We start from the raw sequence: 19,627 nt of genomic DNA, 5'->3' as shown, positions 1-19,627 counted from the left end.
ATATATAGTAACATAACAAAATCATTTATTTCCAGAAAATATTAAATAGCCCACTCAAGAGTATGTACCTAGAAAGTAACCAAGCTAGATTTGAACAGAGATCTGAAATGGCCCTTGAGCTGATGTTCTGCGTACCTGAAAGCCTACGACTTCTGGATTCTTATCATCACTGCTGTGTGTGACCTTATGCAGACTAACCCTTAAAAGACGTCTCGCTCCCCTCAACTATCAGATAATAAGACTGGAGTCTCTTTGACAGCTTTGGCTAGCTGCAACCTGATGACATTAATTATTAACTGTGCAGCACTTTTGACATTACAGCACGCACTCTGAAACCTTGATCTCAATCTGATAGCATTTGCCTCTGGGAGGATCCATAGCGCAGAAGCCCCAGGGAGATGACCAACTCTCTGCTCCTTAACCAGCTCCTCCTCCAGGAGTTCGTCCTTAATCTGAGCCAGCCCTTGTGGAGGCCAAATTCCCTCTCCTCTCCCTTTTCTGGGTGAGGACTCAGGCTTGGAGCCACTCCAGGATAAACTTCTGCAGGCCAAGAGATAACGCAACTTCAAGGTGACAACCAGAAACTCCTTTTAAAAGTTCTCCTTCTCTGCTGAAATTGCTGTAGCTTCACTCCACAGCTAGCCATCTGCCTACACCTGGCTGCCATGTGGGAGCTTGTGGGTCTCTTGCTGCTCATCCTGGCCTATTTCTTTTGGCCCAAGTCAAAGACACCTAATGCCAAGTTCCCCAGGAGCCTTCCATTCCTGCCCCTGGTGGGTAGTCTGCCATTTCTCCCCAGACGTGGTCATATGCACGCCAACTTCTTCAAGCTGCAGGAAAAGTATGGTCCCATCTATTCTCTTCGCCTGGGTACCACAACTACAGTGATTGTCGGTCACCATCAGCTGGCCAGAGAAGTGCTCTTGAAGAAGGGGAAAGAATTTTCTGGTCGGCCCCAGATGGTAAGCAGTACCAACCGTCCTCTTCCTCGGTCCCTGGGGTTGTGCATTTCTTAGTTCTTTCAAAATCAGACTTGTGGGACCACTCCCTCAAGACCCTACCGAACCTCTAAACTGGGAAGGAGGATCTGCAGAGCTGAGAAGCCTGTATGCCACTCACCTTCCTCTCTATGATACGATCATCATTCTAGAATATGCAGGCAAAGCCCTTAGCCCAGACCCAGAGCTAAAGTTCTCCATAAATGTGACATTGTTGGGAAATAGGGCAGTGACTGCATCCTCCACCAGAAGATGCTTGGAGAAGTGGCTGGCGTCACGGAGGGCTAGGACTGCAGTTTCTCTTATATGGCTTTGGCTCACAGATAGCTGGGGGAATATGACAGGGGGAGAGGGGACAAGGGACAAGTACATACAGTAGTATCTTGGGGCATCTGTTTTCATTGTGCTGACTGTTGAGTAGCCATCCTACAAACACCACCAGTGCTCCCATGACCCTGTTGCAAGTGTCCCCCTGGGTACCCCGATAGAGGACGACCAGCCTCAGCTTTGAACAGGCCAAAACAAATTCCTTTTCCATGGGCTGGTTAGCCAGCGTGGCTGCCCAACTGCCAGGCTCTCTCAGGTTTGGGTTCCTCTCAGAAGCAAAGGAATAAACTGGGCCAGGTGACGGCAGCGCACGCCTTTAAGGACAGCACTTGGGAAGCAGAGGCAGAGGCAGGTAAATCTCTGGGTTTGAGGGCAGCCTGGTCTTGCCAATGCTATACAGGGAGACCCTGTCTCCAAAAACAAACAAAAACCAGAAGGAAGGAAAGGAAGGAAGGAAGGGAGGGAGGGAGGGAACAAAACCATCACCACCACCCCGTGAATAAAAGAGCCTAGCCAGGTGGGTTTTGGGGGGAGTCAGGGATGAAGAAGGAAGACTTAGTCCCTTGTGCTTTGGAGATGGCATCTTTTAGAGATGATAGCTCAAGCTGAAGTCCAACCTGGGAGGATAAAACATCTGTTGTCTCCAAATGAGGATCTGAGGCTGGGTGCACAGCCCAGCAGTGTGGCTTTAGCAGCCTGGTGGTTGGGGACAAAAATAGAGCTGTCTTGAAAGTCTCTCAGTCTCCTTGTCCTTAGGACAGACTCATCTAGCTCATCCCACCCATAGCTGACTCTCCAGGTCAAAAATTGAACTAGAGAGACCCAGAAGGCACCCTACTAATGACCTGAACCCCAGGGCTCTTGCATTCAAATCCAGGGTTCTTTCTGTCTCCTCGCTCTACTGCCTTTCATGGAACTTTAGTGAGGACTTTGGGACGTCCTACTAAGTAAGAGAGGCATGGGGGTCTCACAGCACTCATCAGGACTGCAGATAGATGGAGAACTCTGAGAGTTCTGGGAGTTTGCCTGATAATGCCTACAGCCTTGCCTGCTCTCCAAAGGTGACTCTAGACCTCTTGTCGGACCAAGGAAAAGGCATTGCCTTTGCGGATAGTGGTAGCTCCTGGCAGCTGCACCGGAAGCTGGTGTTCAGCACCTTTTCCCTGTTCAGGGAGGACCAGAAACTGGAGAAGATAAGTGAGTGAAAGGCTAACCCTTAGGGCTAGGGGGCTGGGGAAGGATGCTGGGTGGCTGGGTGCAGCCATTTCTTAGCTGCTGCTGCCATCAAGTGGCCATCAGCTCTCTATGCCTATCCCTGGATAAGACCCTGGCCAGAGGTGACAGGGTTGACTGATCCCTCCACTTCACTTTCCCACCTCTTGTCAGTATGTCAGGAAGCCAACTCACTGTGTGACTTGATACTTACATACGACGGGGAGTCCCAAGATCTGTCTACGCTCATCTTCAAGTCAGTAACCAATATCATCTGTGCCATCTGCTTCAACATCTCTTTTGAGAACGAGGATTCGATACTGACCACCATACAGACCTTTACAGAGGGTATTGTGCATGTCATGGGCCACAGCGATCTGGTGGACATACTCCCGTGGTTGAAGGTGAGAAGGAGATCCCACTGCGACAGTGTCCCAAGTACTTTCAGTTTCCATGACCATCTTTCTCTTCCAACTCTTCCCACAGTCATCTGCTCGGCCTCATACAACCCCAGACACTTGGTCGGCATTTTTATCCTCAAGGCCGACTCTCACATAGCTCACGCTGGCCTCGAACAGCCTAAGTAGCTGAGAATGACTCTGAAATTTTGATCCTCCTGCCTCCAAGTCCCAAGTACTAGGACTACAAACATGTACTATAGTGCCTTGCTCTCTCTCTCTCTCTCTCTCTCTCTCTCTCTCTCTCTCTCTCTTTTTATGTCCTGTATCTTCCTACTCAGGGCTATTATTCTCTAGTTGCCATTTGTCAGCAGGGAGCACCTGATAAGTGTTAGTCACTGGCTTCCCCCAGGAGGTATATCCAGTTATCCCCAGTGCTGAGGAGAGACAGACATAGGCTTAACCTATTTGAGGAACATGCCCAAGTTCTTAGTCTCAAGTCTGACTTATGGTAAGGAAGAACACAACACTGTCAGGGCTTGGTGATGGATTGAATTGAGGACACGAGGACGCCACCCTGTACTCCACTGTTTAAAGTTGTCCTTCCTGTCTCTGGTAACCACATTTCGCTATCTTCTTGCCTTTCTTGATAAAGGTCTAGACTGGTGTGGAGACTTTCTTAAACCGAAAGCTAAAGTCCACCTCTCACCAAGGATTTTCCTAATTGCATAGATGGATTTGACATTTCCTTCTCTTTCCAGATTTTTCCCAATAAAAACTTGGAAATGATGAAGAAACACATTAAAATTCGAGAAAAAACACTGGTTGAAATGTTTGAAAAATGCAAGGTAAATGATCAAGAAGAGATGACTGTGAGGTTGGAGGTACCTCGAGAGCAAGGCTGTGATGCATTTTGGACACTGTGAGATCCCTAGAGCCTAGCAGGGGGGCTGGCACATAATGGGTTAACTGCTAGAAACTGACCTATTAATAAATGGGAGGGGGGAGTGAGTAACTGAAACGATTCTTAGAGGGACATAGAGGGAGGCACAGGTCTATTCCCTACCTCTACCACCTCAAAGGTCCTGCCCAGCCCTTCTCCACTCTCACGCACCTTGCTGTGTCTCTGGTATAGGGTGGGGTGTGGCAGGGATGTTGGAAGTGAGGCTCCCTCCTCATCCTCTTCTCTCACTGTCTCTCACCCTAGGAGAAATTCAATAGTGAATCTCTCTCCAGCCTGACAGACATTCTGATACAAGCCAAGATGAATGCAGAAAATAATAACACTGGGGAAGGCCAGGACCCAAATGTGCTCTCAGATAAGCATATCCTTATCACGGTGGGAGACATCTTTGGGGCAGGCATAGAGACAACTAGCTCTGTGCTGAACTGGATCCTGGCTTTCCTGGTGCACAATCCTGAGGTGAGTGTCTCCCCAACTCTTGTCTTCCTATAGAATCCCAAAGACACTCAGCCCTAGGATGCAGCCACTAGCTAGCCCATTTTGTGCCTCAGGCATGTTCCACCTGGCCTTAGTTGCTGATCAATCTATTGTCAAACAGAGACTACTGCTGCCAATCACCCTGCCCTAGTCACTCCATCCACCTCCACTGATATCCACTGACTGAGTTGCACAGGCATCTGGCTTCCCTCCAAACTTTCTGCCACCCTTGGTGACACAGGTCTGGGCTAAAGGACAGGGTGATCAATATTTCGATTTCATCAGATGGCGGTAGTACATACCCGCCCCCCCCCTCTCATGTACATGCACATACACACACACAAGCTTCTGAGACAGACACCCGTGTGCTGACTAGCACACATGTCCACGTTGTTGATAGGTAGTGGATAAGGCTGGATCTAGATGCAATCCTGGCAGAAACCAGAAGATGAGGGAAAGGAATGATTGAGAATGGGGGAGGGTTCTCCCCGCTCCCAAGTGGAGCTGTGGGGCTGACCATCTCCCTTTCTCTTCTCCTCATCTGGGTTAGCATTGGAGAGTTTGCCATCCCAAAGGACACACATGTGATCATCAATCTCTGGGCACTGCATCACGATAAAAATGAATGGGACCAGCCAGATCGGTTCATGCCTGGTGAGTTCTTGTCCATCCTATGCTGGCTCTTGGGCCACACAGCCGGCCTGGATTCTGCTCTTCAAGGACAGCACTCCTTCCTGCCCACTAAGCTTGTTACTAGAAACCTCTTGGCTGCACCCCCATAAGCCTGTTACTGTTCCCATCCTACTGGAGATTGCCCCAGACTCTTCACAGATGGGGGTTTCAACTCCCTCTTCAAATAATTTCTGTGGGAAGTCTGTAGGCATCTGTCTCCCAAGAGGCCTGTCCCTCTTCTCTTGAATGGGGCATTTTCTCCTGGGGACACTGCTTCCTCCCTCACTATCCTCTCTGAATATTTATTTCCTCATGCCCCAAATGCAAGTCGAGATTCCCTGGGCAAAGGTTGGCCCCCCCTGGCTGATGCTTCCCATTTGTCCTCAGAGCGCTTCTTAGATCCAACAGGAAGCCATCTCATTACACCCACACCAAGTTATTTGCCCTTCGGAGCTGGTCCCCGATCATGCATTGGAGAGGTTCTGGCCCGGCAGGAGCTCTTTATCTTCATGGCCTTGCTGCTGCAGAGGTTTGACTTTGATGTGTCAGATGACAAACAGCTGCCCTGTCTGGAGGGTGACCCCAAGGTGGTCTTTCTGATCGACCCTTTCAAAGTGAAAATCACAGTGCGCCAAGCATGGAAGGATGCACAGGCTGAGGTTAGCACCTAGGGGCCGAAACTAACGTCCCAGATCCCATGCCTTGACACCCACAGCCCAGTCTTGGAGGTGCTAGTCCCAGTGCCTCCAACAATCCTCTTCACTCCTATCCTGTTTTCTACTTGGCAGCAATGGAGGGTGAGACACATATTAAAGGTTTTCCAACATCTCTGAGCCGTCCGTCATTTATTCATTGGCTTACTTATTCAGTCAACAAGTATGTTCACTGAAAAAAAAGCACTGTTTATTTTGTGTGGTAGAGAAAGATCTGTGTGTGTGTGTGTGTGTGTGAAGAACAAACTCACAGGAGTTGATCCTCTCCTTTTACCATGTAGATTTTAGAGACAGAAGTGAGGGCATTAGGCTTTGCAGCAAGAACCTTTACCCAATGAGCCATCTTTCCCACCTCTCAAAAACAAACAAACAAACAAATAAACACACCATTTTGTTGAATACCTACTGTATACCATTTGCTGGCTCAGGACACTCAGTCTGTATAGGAGTCACAGGGGAACTAGGGATGTTAAACACACAGAGGAAGGGAGGGGTCTCCCTTCAAAGGGAGGGATACATATAACCTGTTTTCTGTCCAGAAGGCTGGGAGAGACAGTTAATAGTCTGGTGAACTTTCTAAGATCTGTGTGACCAAGAGTGCACCTGATCTTTCCCTCTATAGATCCATCTTTATGGGAGATGTCACCTGTACTTCACGAAGAGTCACAAAGAGTTTCCATGTGGTCCTGTCTAGTTTTTGTTTTGTTTTGTTTGAGACAGTGTTTCAGTTTCTCTGTGTAGCCCTGGCTGTCCTGGAACTCTGTAGACCTGGCTGGCCTTGAACTCACAGAGATCTGCCTGTCTCTCTCTTCCTTCTAAGTGTTGGGATTCAAAGCATGAGCCACCACTGCCCGGTGATGTAGTCATGTCTTAAAGCTTTATTGCATATGTAAGATTGGTTCACTACTACCATAAAAAGTTCTCACCAAATTGTGCTGTGCTTAAATACATCTAAAATAAACTTCTTGCGGTCAGACTCCCCAAGTTTGACCCAACACCAGCTACTTTGTTGTGATGAACCAAATTACTTTCTTGCCTCCTGCAGATTGCAGAGAAGTTCCACATGCCTGGGAACATTCTAGTGAAGACTGACAGATAAGTGAGAATTTCAGACTCGTGAATGCTTTGGAGCCAATGATGCTGGAAATGTTATAACAGAATGGTACAGGAGAGAGTGGCCACTTAAAACAAGGAGTCCTGGAGATGAGTGTGAGGGTGTGGGGGAAAGTGACAAGAACTGAAGGAGAAGTAACAGAAAGGTCTCAAGGTCACCATGATAGGAACCTGTTGGGGGTGGGGCAGTGTCAGAGTGGAGACAGGCCATGTCCCTTGAGGTCTTTGTAAGAAGCGGGGAGTTTGGTTTCCATCCTAAATACCTAGGAAGTCTTTAGCAGATTATAAACGGACGAGTGAAGTAATGTGACTCTGGTTTGCGTCGAGACAGGGTCTCATGTAGCTCAGGCTGGCCTCAGACTTGCCATATAGCTGAGTCTGGACTTGATTCTCCTCCTTTCAGTTCACATACACTGAGATTCCAGGCTCATCCACAGTCATCACCCCCAGCTTAGCAGTTGTTATGGAAACCCCCTAGATGCTCCATGGAGAACAATTAGGAAGAAGGCTTTGGAGCCAGCCTGGGAGAGGGAATGGGGAGTGTCTGGAAAGTTGGGCACAGAGGGGAAGGTGGTGAGTTCTGGCAGGATCAAGCCTTTGTTTGAAAGTGGACCTGCTTGTCTCATTGACGCTAACCCATGCCTTTGGCTGCACGTCCTCATAGGTTTGGCTTTATGACCACGTATAATATAACCCAGACTGGGTGCCATCTTAGTCCACAAGGATGGGTCATGTCCTCCTTCTCCCTCTTTCCTTCAGGAAGACATCTCCAGGAGAAGACTTCTAATGGTAGAAGGGAAGTTTAACCCAATGAGAGGCAACGGATGGCCATCAACCATCAAGGGGCAGTGTGAGAACAGGGTGGGAAGGATCCCTCAAAGCACATGGCTACACGGCATAAGGGCTGAGTCCAGACCCTGAGAATCAGGGACAGGAAAGAATTAGCTCTCCCACTTGTCTGCAGAAATCACGCAGGGGCTTGATCAATTCGGGATGATGGGTCGTGAGAGATCCATATTGAAACCCTGGGTCCTTTGAGAAAATAATCTCATGAGCTCTGATGGCTGCCAAACTTGCATCTGCCTGGAATGGTAGACTATTCCCCACTGGCCTAAATCGCCAAATCTCCAGGCCTCTTTGAGGCTCAAAGTAAACGCCTCTCTCCAAGACTTATCTCAGACTACTATAATGGAATTCTTCCCTTTGGCATCCAGACATTGAAATAATGGCTCCCAAGAAATTCAAATTTCTCAGGCCAGGAGAAAGTAGGAGATGGATAGGGCCTGGTGCCAGCCAGAGCAGGAATTTGTCAGGAGATTTCACACACTTCTGACTGGTCCACCACCTGGCAGGAGGAACTGAAACCCAGGCCATGAAAGGAGTGTAGAACTTGATGACGGCTTAGTCATACAGATCTCTTGCTCCCTATTTAAAGCTAAACCTTGTGGGTTGGAGAGATGGATCAGCAGTTAAGAGCCCTGACTGCTCTTTCAGAGGTCCTGAGTTCAATTCCCAGCAACCACATGGTGGCTCACAACCATAGGATCCAATGCTCTCTTTTGGTGTGTCTGAAGATAGATTCAGTGTACTTGCATACATAAAATAAACAAATAATAACATAAAATAAGGAGATAATAACATAACATTAAATAAATAAAAGATCTAAACCTTAGGACCCCCAAAGATGGACTTGGTGGGAAGGCATCAGAGAATCTCTTTGTTGCACACAGCAGAATAAACTCTTTTTTCTGCTTTGCACCACTATTTCTGGTCTATTTAAGTTGCCAGTTGAAGACACGTGGCTGAGCCTGGCTTCTTAGGGCTGCCAGGGCCCAGCATTTTGTCCTAACTGCTAATAGCTCAAGGACATGGTTCACTTCTCAGAGTGCAAGACCGAGTCTTTTCATTTTCTTGCACATTAGTATACAACAAAGAGGTTACACGCACCAGAGGACTCTATCATATGTCTTAAATTGCCAAACCGGGAGTCTTAGACCCACATTAGGACCAGTGCTGACTATCAGGAAGTATGTGGAAGGAAGCACACTTTTAGGTTTCCATTTGTTTGTTTTGAGAGTCTCCTGTAACACAGGCTGGCCTCAAATTCTCTAGAGCTGAAAATGCTGGAATTACAAGCATGCACCACCATGCCTGTCTTTCTTTTCTCCCTTCAGGGCTGGGTATCAGACCCAGGCCTTTCGGCATGCTAGGTATGTGTTCTACCACGGTGTTGCACATACCTCAGCGCCTCCGTACTTATCCTTTGCTCTTTAGTCTGCTCTTAATCAGTAGGGTGATGGCAAATCACTGTTGAACGCTAGTTCGGGAGCAGCATCCAATTTTTAGCGCTTGCCAACGTGACCTCTATGAACTATGAGGCGAAAGTAACTCAGTCACACTACAGATCTTATCATTACACGGGGGAAGGCATCATTGAGAAACACATCACTGGGTGGTTTCCTCATGTGTAAACTTCAGTGTATTTGTACAGCCTATGGCACAGCAGGCAGACATGCTATTTAACATGCCGCCTCACTGAACACTACGGGCAGTGGCAATGTGGTGGTCATTTGTCTATCCAAATGGGTTTGTTCCCATAGGCGTCACTACAAGCACATGAGAAATGATAGCCACAGTGTCACTAGGAGGCAGGAAGCTTTTAGCTCTACTGTAATCTCTGCTATGTATGGTGTCTGTCATTGACAGAAACGTTATTATGGGTGCATGGGTGCAAATAGTAAATGTCCCCGTGTATGTTCAGGGCCATTGATAATATTAACATGAAATACCAGGAAATGATCCACTTTGCATACTCATTACCTGTTTTCAATATATAGGCAGTTGTGGTTTAGGTTGTTTTTTGTTTTTTTTTTTTAAGTTGGCATTAAATAAGCAACTCATAAAATCCTTGAACCTTTAATAGTAATTACTCTTGTGAGCTAAAACAGCTACTACCTCCACTACTTCACTCCCCTACCCCGGTTCCTATCCTTCAGAAAAAACAGCTCCCATGGGGCCCTCTGTAGGGTTAGGTGTCTTCCCAGAGAGGGATGTGTATTGTGTGCGTTTCCTAAGGCCCCTGGTGGCCATCAAACCCAAAGTAAAGGCTGCTCTCTGCAGACACAGATAGGTGTCCACCTGTGGATGGCAGGGGACCAGTCAGAGACTGCCGAGTCGGGGACACTGGGTGAGGAAGACTGGGAACATTCACGTGATAGCCCCTGGCCTCCCAGCCCAAGTCTGGCATCCCATTCCTACTGCAGACTTCCTGAACTGCATGTCCTCGTATGTAAAGAAGGGTCACTCCACAAATGCTGCCCATTCTGAGGCTTTGGTGGGGATACAACAGGAAGACTCGGGAGGGCAGGTAAGGCCCTTATATGTGACAAGGCCAGCCCATGGAGACAAATTTGGTTTTTGTTTAGAGACCAAGAGACACAGACAACTTACTTGGCTTTCGTGGACCCCAGACTTCCCGTCTGTCATATACGCAGGTGGACTGGGGAGGCCGAGGTGTGTGTGGACTGAGGCTCCTCAACGTTGCACTAAGTGTGGACCTCTACAACATGTCTGGTTTCTCATCAAACATCTGCATTATCGATACTTCAAAACAAAAACAAAAACAAAAACCAGAGAATAATTCCTTCCCTGAGGGTTTTACAGAGATTTTCACAAGTAGGCCAGGTTGGGAGGTTTGTCAGGGAGTCTACCAGAATCCACCTGCACGTAAGGGCCAGGCAGTGCTGATAGTCAAAAAGTAGGCAGAGAGCACAAGGACAGATAACTCCTCTTACCCCCGCACCGATGTTTAGTAACATTTTCTAGTGGGAGTGACAGGCTTATAGAGGAGATATTTCTAACCAAACAACATGTTCGTGCCCCCAAGAATACTGACATTTCTATTTTCACCTTCTCAGGAGGAACACACACAGCTTTAACGCCTGGGATTCTGAACATTTCCAAGAGTCATATCCCCCTGTGGAAGCTAACGTTTGTTGTGGGTTTGTTTTGTCTTGTCTTGTGAGACAGGGTTTCTTTCTCTGTGTAGCCCTGGCTGTCCTAGAAATCACTCTGTGAGATCAGGCTGGCCTCGAACTCACTGAGTTGCACAGAAGGTTGGAATAAAAGGTATGCACCACCCCTGTCCAGCTGTCGTGGGGTTTATATTGTTGGTTGATTTGGTTTTCTGAGACAGGGTCTCACTGTGTAGTCTCAGGTGGCCTAGAACTATGTAGATAGACTAGACTGGCCTTGAACTCACCGCTACCCACTTGCCTCTGAGTGCTGGGACTAGAGGTAAGCACCACCACACTTAGACACAGTGGGAGCTAACTTGCAGCAGGCATCCCTGGGACAGGCTGGAAGGCAAGGGGCCTGGATGTGGGACTGACAGAATGTCATTTGCCTCATGTTTCAGCAAGTTTTCCGCTCAACACATCCTTCTCTAGTCTCCTTTCACCTTTGGGAAGTCAAAGTCACGTGGCTTCTAGACACATTTCAGCTCTTCAGGGCCTGGCCTTCTGGTTAACTAAATAGCCCTTGGGATCAACGGGTCTGGCCTTTCAATTCCTGGCTCTGCTTTTTATCAGCTGTGACCTTGGACAGGTTAGTTCCTTCCTGAGCATCTCCTGCTCCTGACCACTGACAGCAGGGACAGTTACAATCTGGAAGACTGTAACTTGTCCCTCGAGGAGCCATTTTAAGGTTAAGAAAAATGTACCTATGAAGATGCTTAAACAAGACTCACCTCATGTCAACAGCCAACAAACAACAGAACACAGAGTCAACTCCAACATTTTATTATTTACTTACCTACCGACTTCATCTCTTGCTACTTCCCAGATGCAGAGGCCTAGGTTGAAAGGGCTTGCCGATTTCCACGCCACACCCCACGTGGCCCCCAGGCGGGCCTCTTGGGCCTTTTCCTATGCCTTTTCAGCATGTGGCCCACAATCATCTTAGGACTTGGTAACCCATGGGACCAACATGCACCTAGCGTTGTCTTTCATACCTTTCAGCCCCTGGCAGCCACGGAGTTGCTTCTGCCAGGGAGCCTGCCTGGAAGTCCCCGTTGGTGACCCTCGTCCCCTCTGGGTCTCCATTCTGAAGACCTAGCACATGGCAGGTGCTCATTAAAGACTCTGCAGCAGCTCTATGGGTGTGTACACACATATATGCACGCACCCTAAAGCAGCCTCATTTAGAGTGCAGGATAGCTTTAAAACCTGTGTTGCCAAGGATAACCTTGGGCTCCTGGTCCTCCCTGTTAGGTCTCTAATGGGGGACAAGTGGCTGAGGTCCCTATTTAGCTCTTGCCTACATAATCCAGCCATTTCGGCTACCCCAGTCCTTTTTCCCTTTTGGTCTCTTGCTATACTGGTCTCCTGGCTCTCTCAAGTCTGGCTATGCCTACCCTTTTATCTACAATAAAGCTTTTCCTCCTGCATTCCTCCGAACCACTACACGCTTCTTTTTTCTTTTTAAAATGCATGTCTGATTTCACCTCCCAAATGCTGGGTTTGCTGATCTGGCCACAACACTTGGTCAAGGCTCAGATACTTGCTCCCAGGCTGGGGGAGCCTGAGACCCAAACACCTTCCAACCCACAGCTACCGCCGGAGCTCAGCCAAGCCAGAGTCAAAGCCTGGGTGTTTCTGCTCAATGTCTAAAACCAGGAAACTGGGAAAGAAAAAGGCTAAACCAGGAAACTGGGGTTGTCTTAGGCTTCTGGGCAAATATAATCTTCACCTGAACTTGCTCACTTGAGGCAATGGAGACAATCTGATTACCTCAGAAACGTAAATTCCCGTGGCCCAGTGTTCCAGGAGCCTGGCTGGCAATTGAGTAAGTGGACATGAACAGCTGTCAGCAACAGGCCCGGGAGAGTTGAGACATTCTCTAATGGGGCCAACTCAGACATTATCTTTAGGAAGACAGGAACTCGGGTTCTGAGACACCTCGGGTTCTTTCCTGTGGGTTTTTGGTAGTTTTGTTTTAAAACAGTCTTGCTAGTTTATGTTGGCCTGGAACACACTATGCATTCCCAGATGGCCTCGAAAACTCATGAACCTCTTGCCTTTCCTTGCGTGTTGGGCTGTAGGCGTGCACCCCTGTGCTGTTTCTAAGGTTTTGGAACTGCCTTTACATGCTAATATGGATCCATCAGCACTGCCCAGAGCCTGTAGCAGTAAGGAGACAGAAGCTAGCTCAATGGAGTGACCTAGAAGCCTGGACATGGTCCTTTGATCCAAGATCAACAACAAGGACAAAGGCCATGCCTAGCTAACTTAAACTTTCCAATATAAGGGAGTGGACTACAGGCTTAGGACAACACTTACAGCCACTACCCAGGGAGCCCAGCCCACGGTGAGCACACCTGGGGACCAGGACTACCTTTTGTGGGCAGCTATGGTGGCTATTCGCCGACACTGGCAATTGCCTAATGAGAAGCCACGGTAGGCAAGGGCATCCTTCCTCAACAAAGGCAGCAAGGTTGTCGTTCTTCGGGGTTCTGCAATTCAGCATTTAAGACCTTAGGTGACTCCTGAGGTCTCTGAGCCTGAGCCACTCACATTTTACTTGTGTGCTGACAGCTCTACACGGGTGCACTTGGCTATCTTACCTCTTAAGACCCAGAGAACAGGGGACTTGGTTCTTGCTTATGTCACATTTCCTTATAACTTCCGCCGTATGCTGGGCACAAAGCAGGCAGTTCAGCGCATACTGTGAATATCAAATTTTAAGGCAGAGCGTGGTAGCTCACTCCTGTAATTCCAGCATTAGTAAACTGAGACAGGAGGATGACTATGAGCTAGGGCTAGTTAAGTTCCTAGAAAGTCAGGGCTAGAGTGAGACCCTATCTCAAAAGTTCCTAAAATCGGGGCTAGAGCACTTGTTTTTGCAGAGGACCTGGGTTCAATCCCCAGCACCCACATGGTAGCTCACTTGACTCTCTGGAACTCCAGTTTCAGATGATGCCCTCTTCTGGCCCTCATGAGTACTGCATGCATATGTTACAGTCACATGCAGGCAAACACCCACACTAATAATCAAAAAAATAAAAATAAAAATTTAAAACCAATCCTGATTTGGGGAAACTGGGAGGGGTAAAAACAAACAAACAAACAAACTTGTCTCTGCTTTCTGGGGCCTTTTTTTTCTTTTCCAACGTATTTCTGGAATATCACAAAGTACTTGATAATAGAAACAGAATTTGAGGGAAATGCCTCAGGACCAAGTGCTGACTCAGCAGCAGCCTCCTGCCTCCTGCTGGCCTGTTCTTAACTGCTGTGTAACACCATTAGGTCTTGGGAGGGAGAAGGCAAAGGTGCTTGAGGTTTGTGACCTGAAAGTCTGAGAAGGAAGGAAAGGGAACAAGGAGCGGCAGAAGACTGTGTAGAACACTTGAGACTGATTTTATTGGGGTTTCTCACAGTGGTTGGAGCCACTCTGTCTTCCGGACAATCACAGCACAGGATATCGTCACCCAGACCGCTCAGGGCAGTCTGAGCAACTGAATCTTATTGCTTAAAATACACATATTCACAATAACTGGCAGACGGTGGTGGCCTCACACAGGAATGTGTTAGCGGCTGCAAATCTGACCGTAGCACCAAGCCCTCTGCCTAACCCTTCCTACCTAGAAACCCAACTCAGTCAAGTCTCCCTGGCCCCTAACTCACTTTTCCGGTGCTCTCTCTGAGCATCAGGGTGGCCTACAGCAGCAGGGCCAGACTGTGGCTCGGGCATCATGGTGGGTGCTTCAGTAAAGCTAGTCGGCACTCGGGCCAGCCCCCTCACTCTGCCAGGGCAACAAAACTGGAGAGGGTCCCATCTCACAAACAGTTAATGAACGAGGGGTTCATTTTGGGAAAACTGAACTCGCCTCTGAGACACTGCAGTGAGTTGTCTGGGATTTTAACAAGATTATCAGCTGGGAAGTGCAGGAGGGCTGCAGCTCGGGCCCCTCTGACCACGCACCAGCCCTCTCTCTGGATCTTGGGGGATGAGCTGTGCATGGGGCCAGAGACTCCCGTTGATCCTGGACAGGCCGATGTCTGGGCCACAACCAGTTCGTGCTTGTAACTCAAGACCCAATCAAGCTCCTGTCTGAAGCCAATGGGGGGGGTGGGTGAGGGGGGGCTGGTTCCGGATGTTTCCACGCACAGGGAACAGAATGGAGGCCTCTGAGTGCCCGTGGAGCAGTGTGCAAATCGCAGTGGCGAGCTGAGGAAGAAACCTTTCTGGAGGGCAGTGTCGCTGGCAAACACAGGCCATGCCGTCGACGAGATTGCTGCATACACCCGAGTACGGTCAGACGATTGTTCGGTAAACAGTAAATGTATAAAATAAATTACCTTGAGAGGGCCATACGTGCTCCAGGCATGTGGTTATATGTGAGCAGAATGGCCATTCAAAGTATCTTCACAGAAAACACAGGGCTCGGGGCCACATACCACACACACACATATACACACACACATACATACACACACACACACAAGCCATCCAACATCACTGTGTAGACTTCACTTTTGTTCGACAAAGATTTTGGTTTGTGGTATCCAAATGCAGACACGCGTTCACCTTACAGCCTCGGGTCTGTGTGTTTACATGTGGACTTGGGTTGTCTGCCTTTTTATTCCTTTCTCACCATAATAGTGGCGCCAAGTCTCTCCATCATCGTTCAAGAGCAGGGTAGGAACCAAACTCTTGGCACGAGCAGGGCTGGGTGGGGAATGTTCCTCTCAGCGGCATCGTCTCTGCTCCTCTTTCCTGACAAAGCATGACTGGGTCTCCGGAGCCAGACGACAGTAACCAGGCCCCGAGGTCTGCTGGAGGCAGCGGTCACCTCCTACCCAGGTGACTCTTTTACACAGGCTGTACAGGAAAGTGAGTCATGTTTCTCCACGAGGCTGGGGGCAGAGCAGCCACGAGAACCACAGGTAACCAAGGCGCTCCTTCTAAGTGGTCAGTTTAAAACAAGGACACAAACAACAGACTTAAGTCAAACGCAAGAGGAAATACTGTGTGAGAACCAGGCTATGAGGCCACCTTGCCCTGAACACACAATTTCCTCAGTCCATCTGCTTACAGAGGACAGGGAGACAGAGACCGCAGACTGTGTTCAGGAGGGGCACGGACAAAGGGCAGAAGCGAAGGAAGGCCCAAGGCTCCCGCCACCAGGCCTGTTCAGGCTCTCTCCTCCTGGCCCAATGGTAGTCAGACTCTTGGGGACTCAGCCTGGGGAGCAGCAGCAGAATTCCCTTGTAACGAAGAGTCCCTGCCTGCCCACTGGTCTGGCTGTTTCCTGCCAGCCTTTGTTACTTGTTTTTAAAGGAAAACCCAGAGAATGTAGTATCATGGACACCTGAACCAGGCTGGGAAGGGTCCCCTCTACAACGCACAGATATGTACTTTCTGCCTGGGCCTTGTCAGCTCAGCGAGTCCCTCACTACCCTGACTAGCTGTCACCCTCCCACAGGGTTAGACCAGTGCTCTGCAGCCACTGGCAGCCACGGTGACAATCCCCCGGCCCCTGAGGGTTTCCTTCTTCACTCTGGGCCAAGAGAAACGGTGTCTCTTAGACTGAGACACGGTTCTCTCGAGAATCCACTCCGTCACCGCTGAGAACCACCTTAGGGCACAGTCCAGCCCCAGTCCTCGGGGGGCTTTGCAAACGCGTGTTTCTCAGCCAGGCAGGTAGGTGGGACACAGCTCTGAAAGGGGGGTACGGGATGAGTCACAGGAGCAGCCTCTCCGTCTTCTAGAACACTGTGCTTTTGTGGGGAGAGGAGGCATCCACATCCTGAATTTGTACCTGGAGATGTGGGCAAGGTGGGACAGGAGGGGGGAAAAAAAATAAAGAGGACAAAGTGGCCGGGCCACATGTCCAAGTCACTTAATGCTTTTCTCGTGGGTGTCCCTGACCCTGGTTGTTGTCGAGCTCCTGGGTGCAGGCAGGGCGTGTCCTAGCTTGGGGAGCCACTGTGCTGGGAATTTGGAGAGTCCTGCTCATTGATGGTGTTTAGCAGCAGACATGCAGGCGGCCGTGGCAGGTGGGGGTGCCCATGCTCCCGAGCCTGACCCTCCGAGGACAGGCAGAGCCCTTCCTCTTCATCAACAGGGGGCCGCACATGACAGCTGTCACAGAAGTCCAGGGGTCCGTCCAGAGCATCATCTATGAGCGTGTTAAACTCTTTGAGGTCATCGTCATGGTGGCCCCGGTTGCACACACACACCTCAATGCCTGAGTCACCTGTGAAGCGGCGATGCCTACCGGGGGTCTTGTCTTCGCTGTCAGGGGGCACGCCGCCACGCTCAGAACGTGATTCTTTCAGTAGCTCCTCCTTGCACTCGGAATCCCGGTCCAGGAAGGCACCCGGGTCCAGCTCCCCGTGGCCGGCCACAGGGCTACCAGACTCCATCCCAGAGGCTTTGGTGGCTTCCCGGTCAGTGGGCACTTCAGGGGACTGAGGATCTGCGACACTTGGAGGTCTTGTGCTGCTTCGGCTCGGTCCAGACAAAGGACTGCTCTGCGCTCCCTGGGAGCCCTGGGGTGACGGGTCAGCTCCTGGGGGGCTGCCACCTGGAGGGCCACCCTGAGGAGGAGGTGGCAACAGCTGCTGCTGCTGTTGGAGCTGGAAGGCACTGTACGGTGGGGGAGGAGTTGGAGGTCGGTTCACCACTTCCTCATAAGGAGGTAGCAAAGAGTTTGGCAAAAACCCTAAAACAGGGAGGTGGGAGAAGAAATTACCACACAGGCCGGCACTCTAACAAAGCTCATGAAACGCGACACTGTCCCCTCCCACCCCAGAGCCATGGTGGCTATGCTTCTTAGCTGTGGGCAGGTAAGGGGACTGCAACAGCCTAGAGCAGCAGTTCTCAACCTTCCTTACACTGTGAGCCCTCAACACAGTTGCTCATGTTGTGGTGAGCATTATTTTTTTTTATTATTTTTGTGGCTACTTTATAACTATAACTGTGATATGAATCGAAATGTAAATATGTGATATGTAGATGCTCTTAGGGGACCCACGGGTTGAAAATCACTGCCCTGGAGGAAGAACAGAATGCATGTGACCTGACGATGCTTCCTGGTGCTGCTGCCTGAGCAAGGACCTCCCTACCTGAGGTGGGGGAAGCAGATGTGGTGACCTGGCTGGGAGACAAGTTCTTGCTGGAACAGTCCCGTTCCCAAAAACACATAAGCCTCACATTTCTTTCTTTTACAAAGATTCTATTTTTTAAGAGTGTGTGAGTGAGTGAGTGTGTGTGTGTGTGTGTGTGGCCGGGCGTGGTGGCACATGCCTTTAATCCTAGCACTTGGGAGGCAGAGGCAGGCGAATTTCTGATTTTAAGGCCAGCCTGGTCTACAGAGTGAGTTCCAGGACAGCCAGGGCTACACAGAGAAACCCTGTCTCAGGAAAACAACAAAAAACCAAAAAACCAAAAAACCAGTGTGTGTGTGTGTAGAGGGGTGTGTATAGAGGGAGGGAAAGGAAAGAAGGGGTTTGTATACTTAAGTGCAGTACCTAAGAAAGCCAGAAGGGGGCTTGATACCCTGAATGTGGCTGTGATCTGTCTAAAACCAAACTTGGACCAACAGCAAGATCCACACACTCTCTCTCCTACTGAGCTCTCTCTCCAGCACTGGTCGCTGGTCACACCTTTCCTCCTCTGTCTGTCGTTAGGCCTCATTCAAGGACCCTAGCGTAAGCCTTCTACAGCCCTCTCTCCCTACCCACACACATAGCGCATTTTCTGGGGTTTTCCCTGAAGGTCAGAACCCTGTATTCTGTTGCCTCTTTCACTGCAGTGTGGCTGAAGATGAGGGAGGTACAAACAGGCTTCATTTTGGCTCAGCTCAGGAGTCATGTTTAGTGAGCTTTGATCACCAGTCAAGGAGGAGTAAGGAGCCTGTGACATCAAGGCTCACTGAAAACATGCCAGGTGAGATCCCTCCTGACTGCATGCGCTCAACACCTTGAGGCAGATCACCTCGCTTAGAGCTGAACAGCAGCTGCTGTTGAGCATTTACTACACAAAGCCTTCCAGCTAGGGAAGGGCAAAAACTTGTCACATCACAATCTGTACAATGTGATAGATGGCTTAAGAAGAGATGAGATGTCTGGTTGGGCATCCCTGGATCTCCTGAGAGGATGGGGGAGGGAATTCCAGTGTACGGATTTCCATTAAGTCATCAAGTTTCTTGGTTCTCAGACAGTCCTGACACTACCCTTCTTATCTGTCCTTTTCGTGACGACTCTACAAGACACAGAACATGGCGGCAAGCCAAACAGAAGGAATTTGGGTTGTTGAGAGCTAGATCTAGCCAGTGCCAGAGCCCAAGCCACCAACGTTATACTTCCATTGACTATGTGCCTTTAAATTAAAAAAAATCTAGTTCAAGGCCACCCACAGGCTCCATAGAGAATGTGGGGCAAGTCTGAGCTACATGAGAGCCTATATGTACGTACGTACGTACGTGTGTGTGTATGTATGTATATGTATGTATGTATGTGCGTATGTGTATGTGTGTGTATGTATGTACGTGTGTGTATGTATGTCTGTATGTGTGTATATGTATGTATGTGTGTATGTATGTGTGTGTATGTCTGTATGTGGGTGTGTATGTATGTATGTATGTATATGTATGTATGTGTATGTATGTATATATGTGTGTATGTATATGTATGTATGTGTGTATGTGGCTGTATGTGTGTATGTATGTATGTGTATGTGTATGTATGT

The 19,627-nt window shown here is 49.1% G+C and overlaps 2 protein-coding genes across 6 annotated transcripts in view; one reads left to right on the top strand and one right to left on the bottom strand.

Moving 5' to 3' along the window:
* Nucleotides 1–342: 342 nt before the first annotated feature.
* On the top strand, nucleotides 343–5,881 carry LOC110285327 (steroid 17-alpha-hydroxylase/17,20 lyase). The gene is made up of 7 exons (XM_029472479.1): nucleotides 343–962; nucleotides 2,387–2,522; nucleotides 2,712–2,941; nucleotides 3,697–3,783; nucleotides 4,143–4,386; nucleotides 4,836–5,030; nucleotides 5,436–5,881. The coding sequence occupies exons 1-7, from the start codon at nucleotides 666–668 to the stop codon at nucleotides 5,717–5,719; spliced, it is 1,473 nt and encodes a 490-aa protein (XP_029328339.1). The 5' UTR covers nucleotides 343–665; the 3' UTR covers nucleotides 5,720–5,881.
* Nucleotides 5,882–14,270: 8,389 nt separating this feature from the next.
* Wbp1l (WW domain binding protein 1 like) overlaps nucleotides 14,271–19,627 on the bottom strand; it is a 59,263-nt gene continuing 53,906 nt past the window's right edge. For all 5 annotated transcript variants that reach the window (XM_021151209.2, XM_021151210.2, XM_029472335.1 and 2 more), the window contains one exon: nucleotides 14,271–17,600. In XM_021151209.2, coding sequence (XP_021006868.1) covers nucleotides 16,846–17,600 — 755 coding nt within the window. In that variant the 3' untranslated portion in view covers nucleotides 14,271–16,845. The remainder of the gene's footprint in view (nucleotides 17,601–19,627) is intronic.

This window comes from Mus caroli, chromosome 19, assembly GCF_900094665.2.
Source record: "Mus caroli chromosome 19, CAROLI_EIJ_v1.1, whole genome shotgun sequence".
NCBI classification, from domain to species: Eukaryota; Metazoa; Chordata; class Mammalia; order Rodentia; family Muridae; genus Mus; species Mus caroli.
The sequence above is the reverse complement of the archived record's forward strand: the minus strand, read 5'-3'. Positions and strand labels throughout refer to the sequence as shown.

Bases quoted from the DNA above. Each gene is read 5' to 3' on its own strand.
- LOC110285327 (XM_029472479.1), top strand. From the start codon at position 666: ATGTGGGAGCTTGTGGGTCTCTTGCTGCTCATCCTGGCCTATTTCTTT. The intron at 2,942-3,696 runs GTGAGAAGGAGA...TTCTCTTTCCAG, and splicing joins ACATACTCCCGTGGTTGAAG to ATTTTTCCCAATAAAAACTT. The intron at 3,784-4,142 runs GTAAATGATCAA...CTCTCACCCTAG, and splicing joins AAATGTTTGAAAAATGCAAG to GAGAAATTCAATAGTGAATC.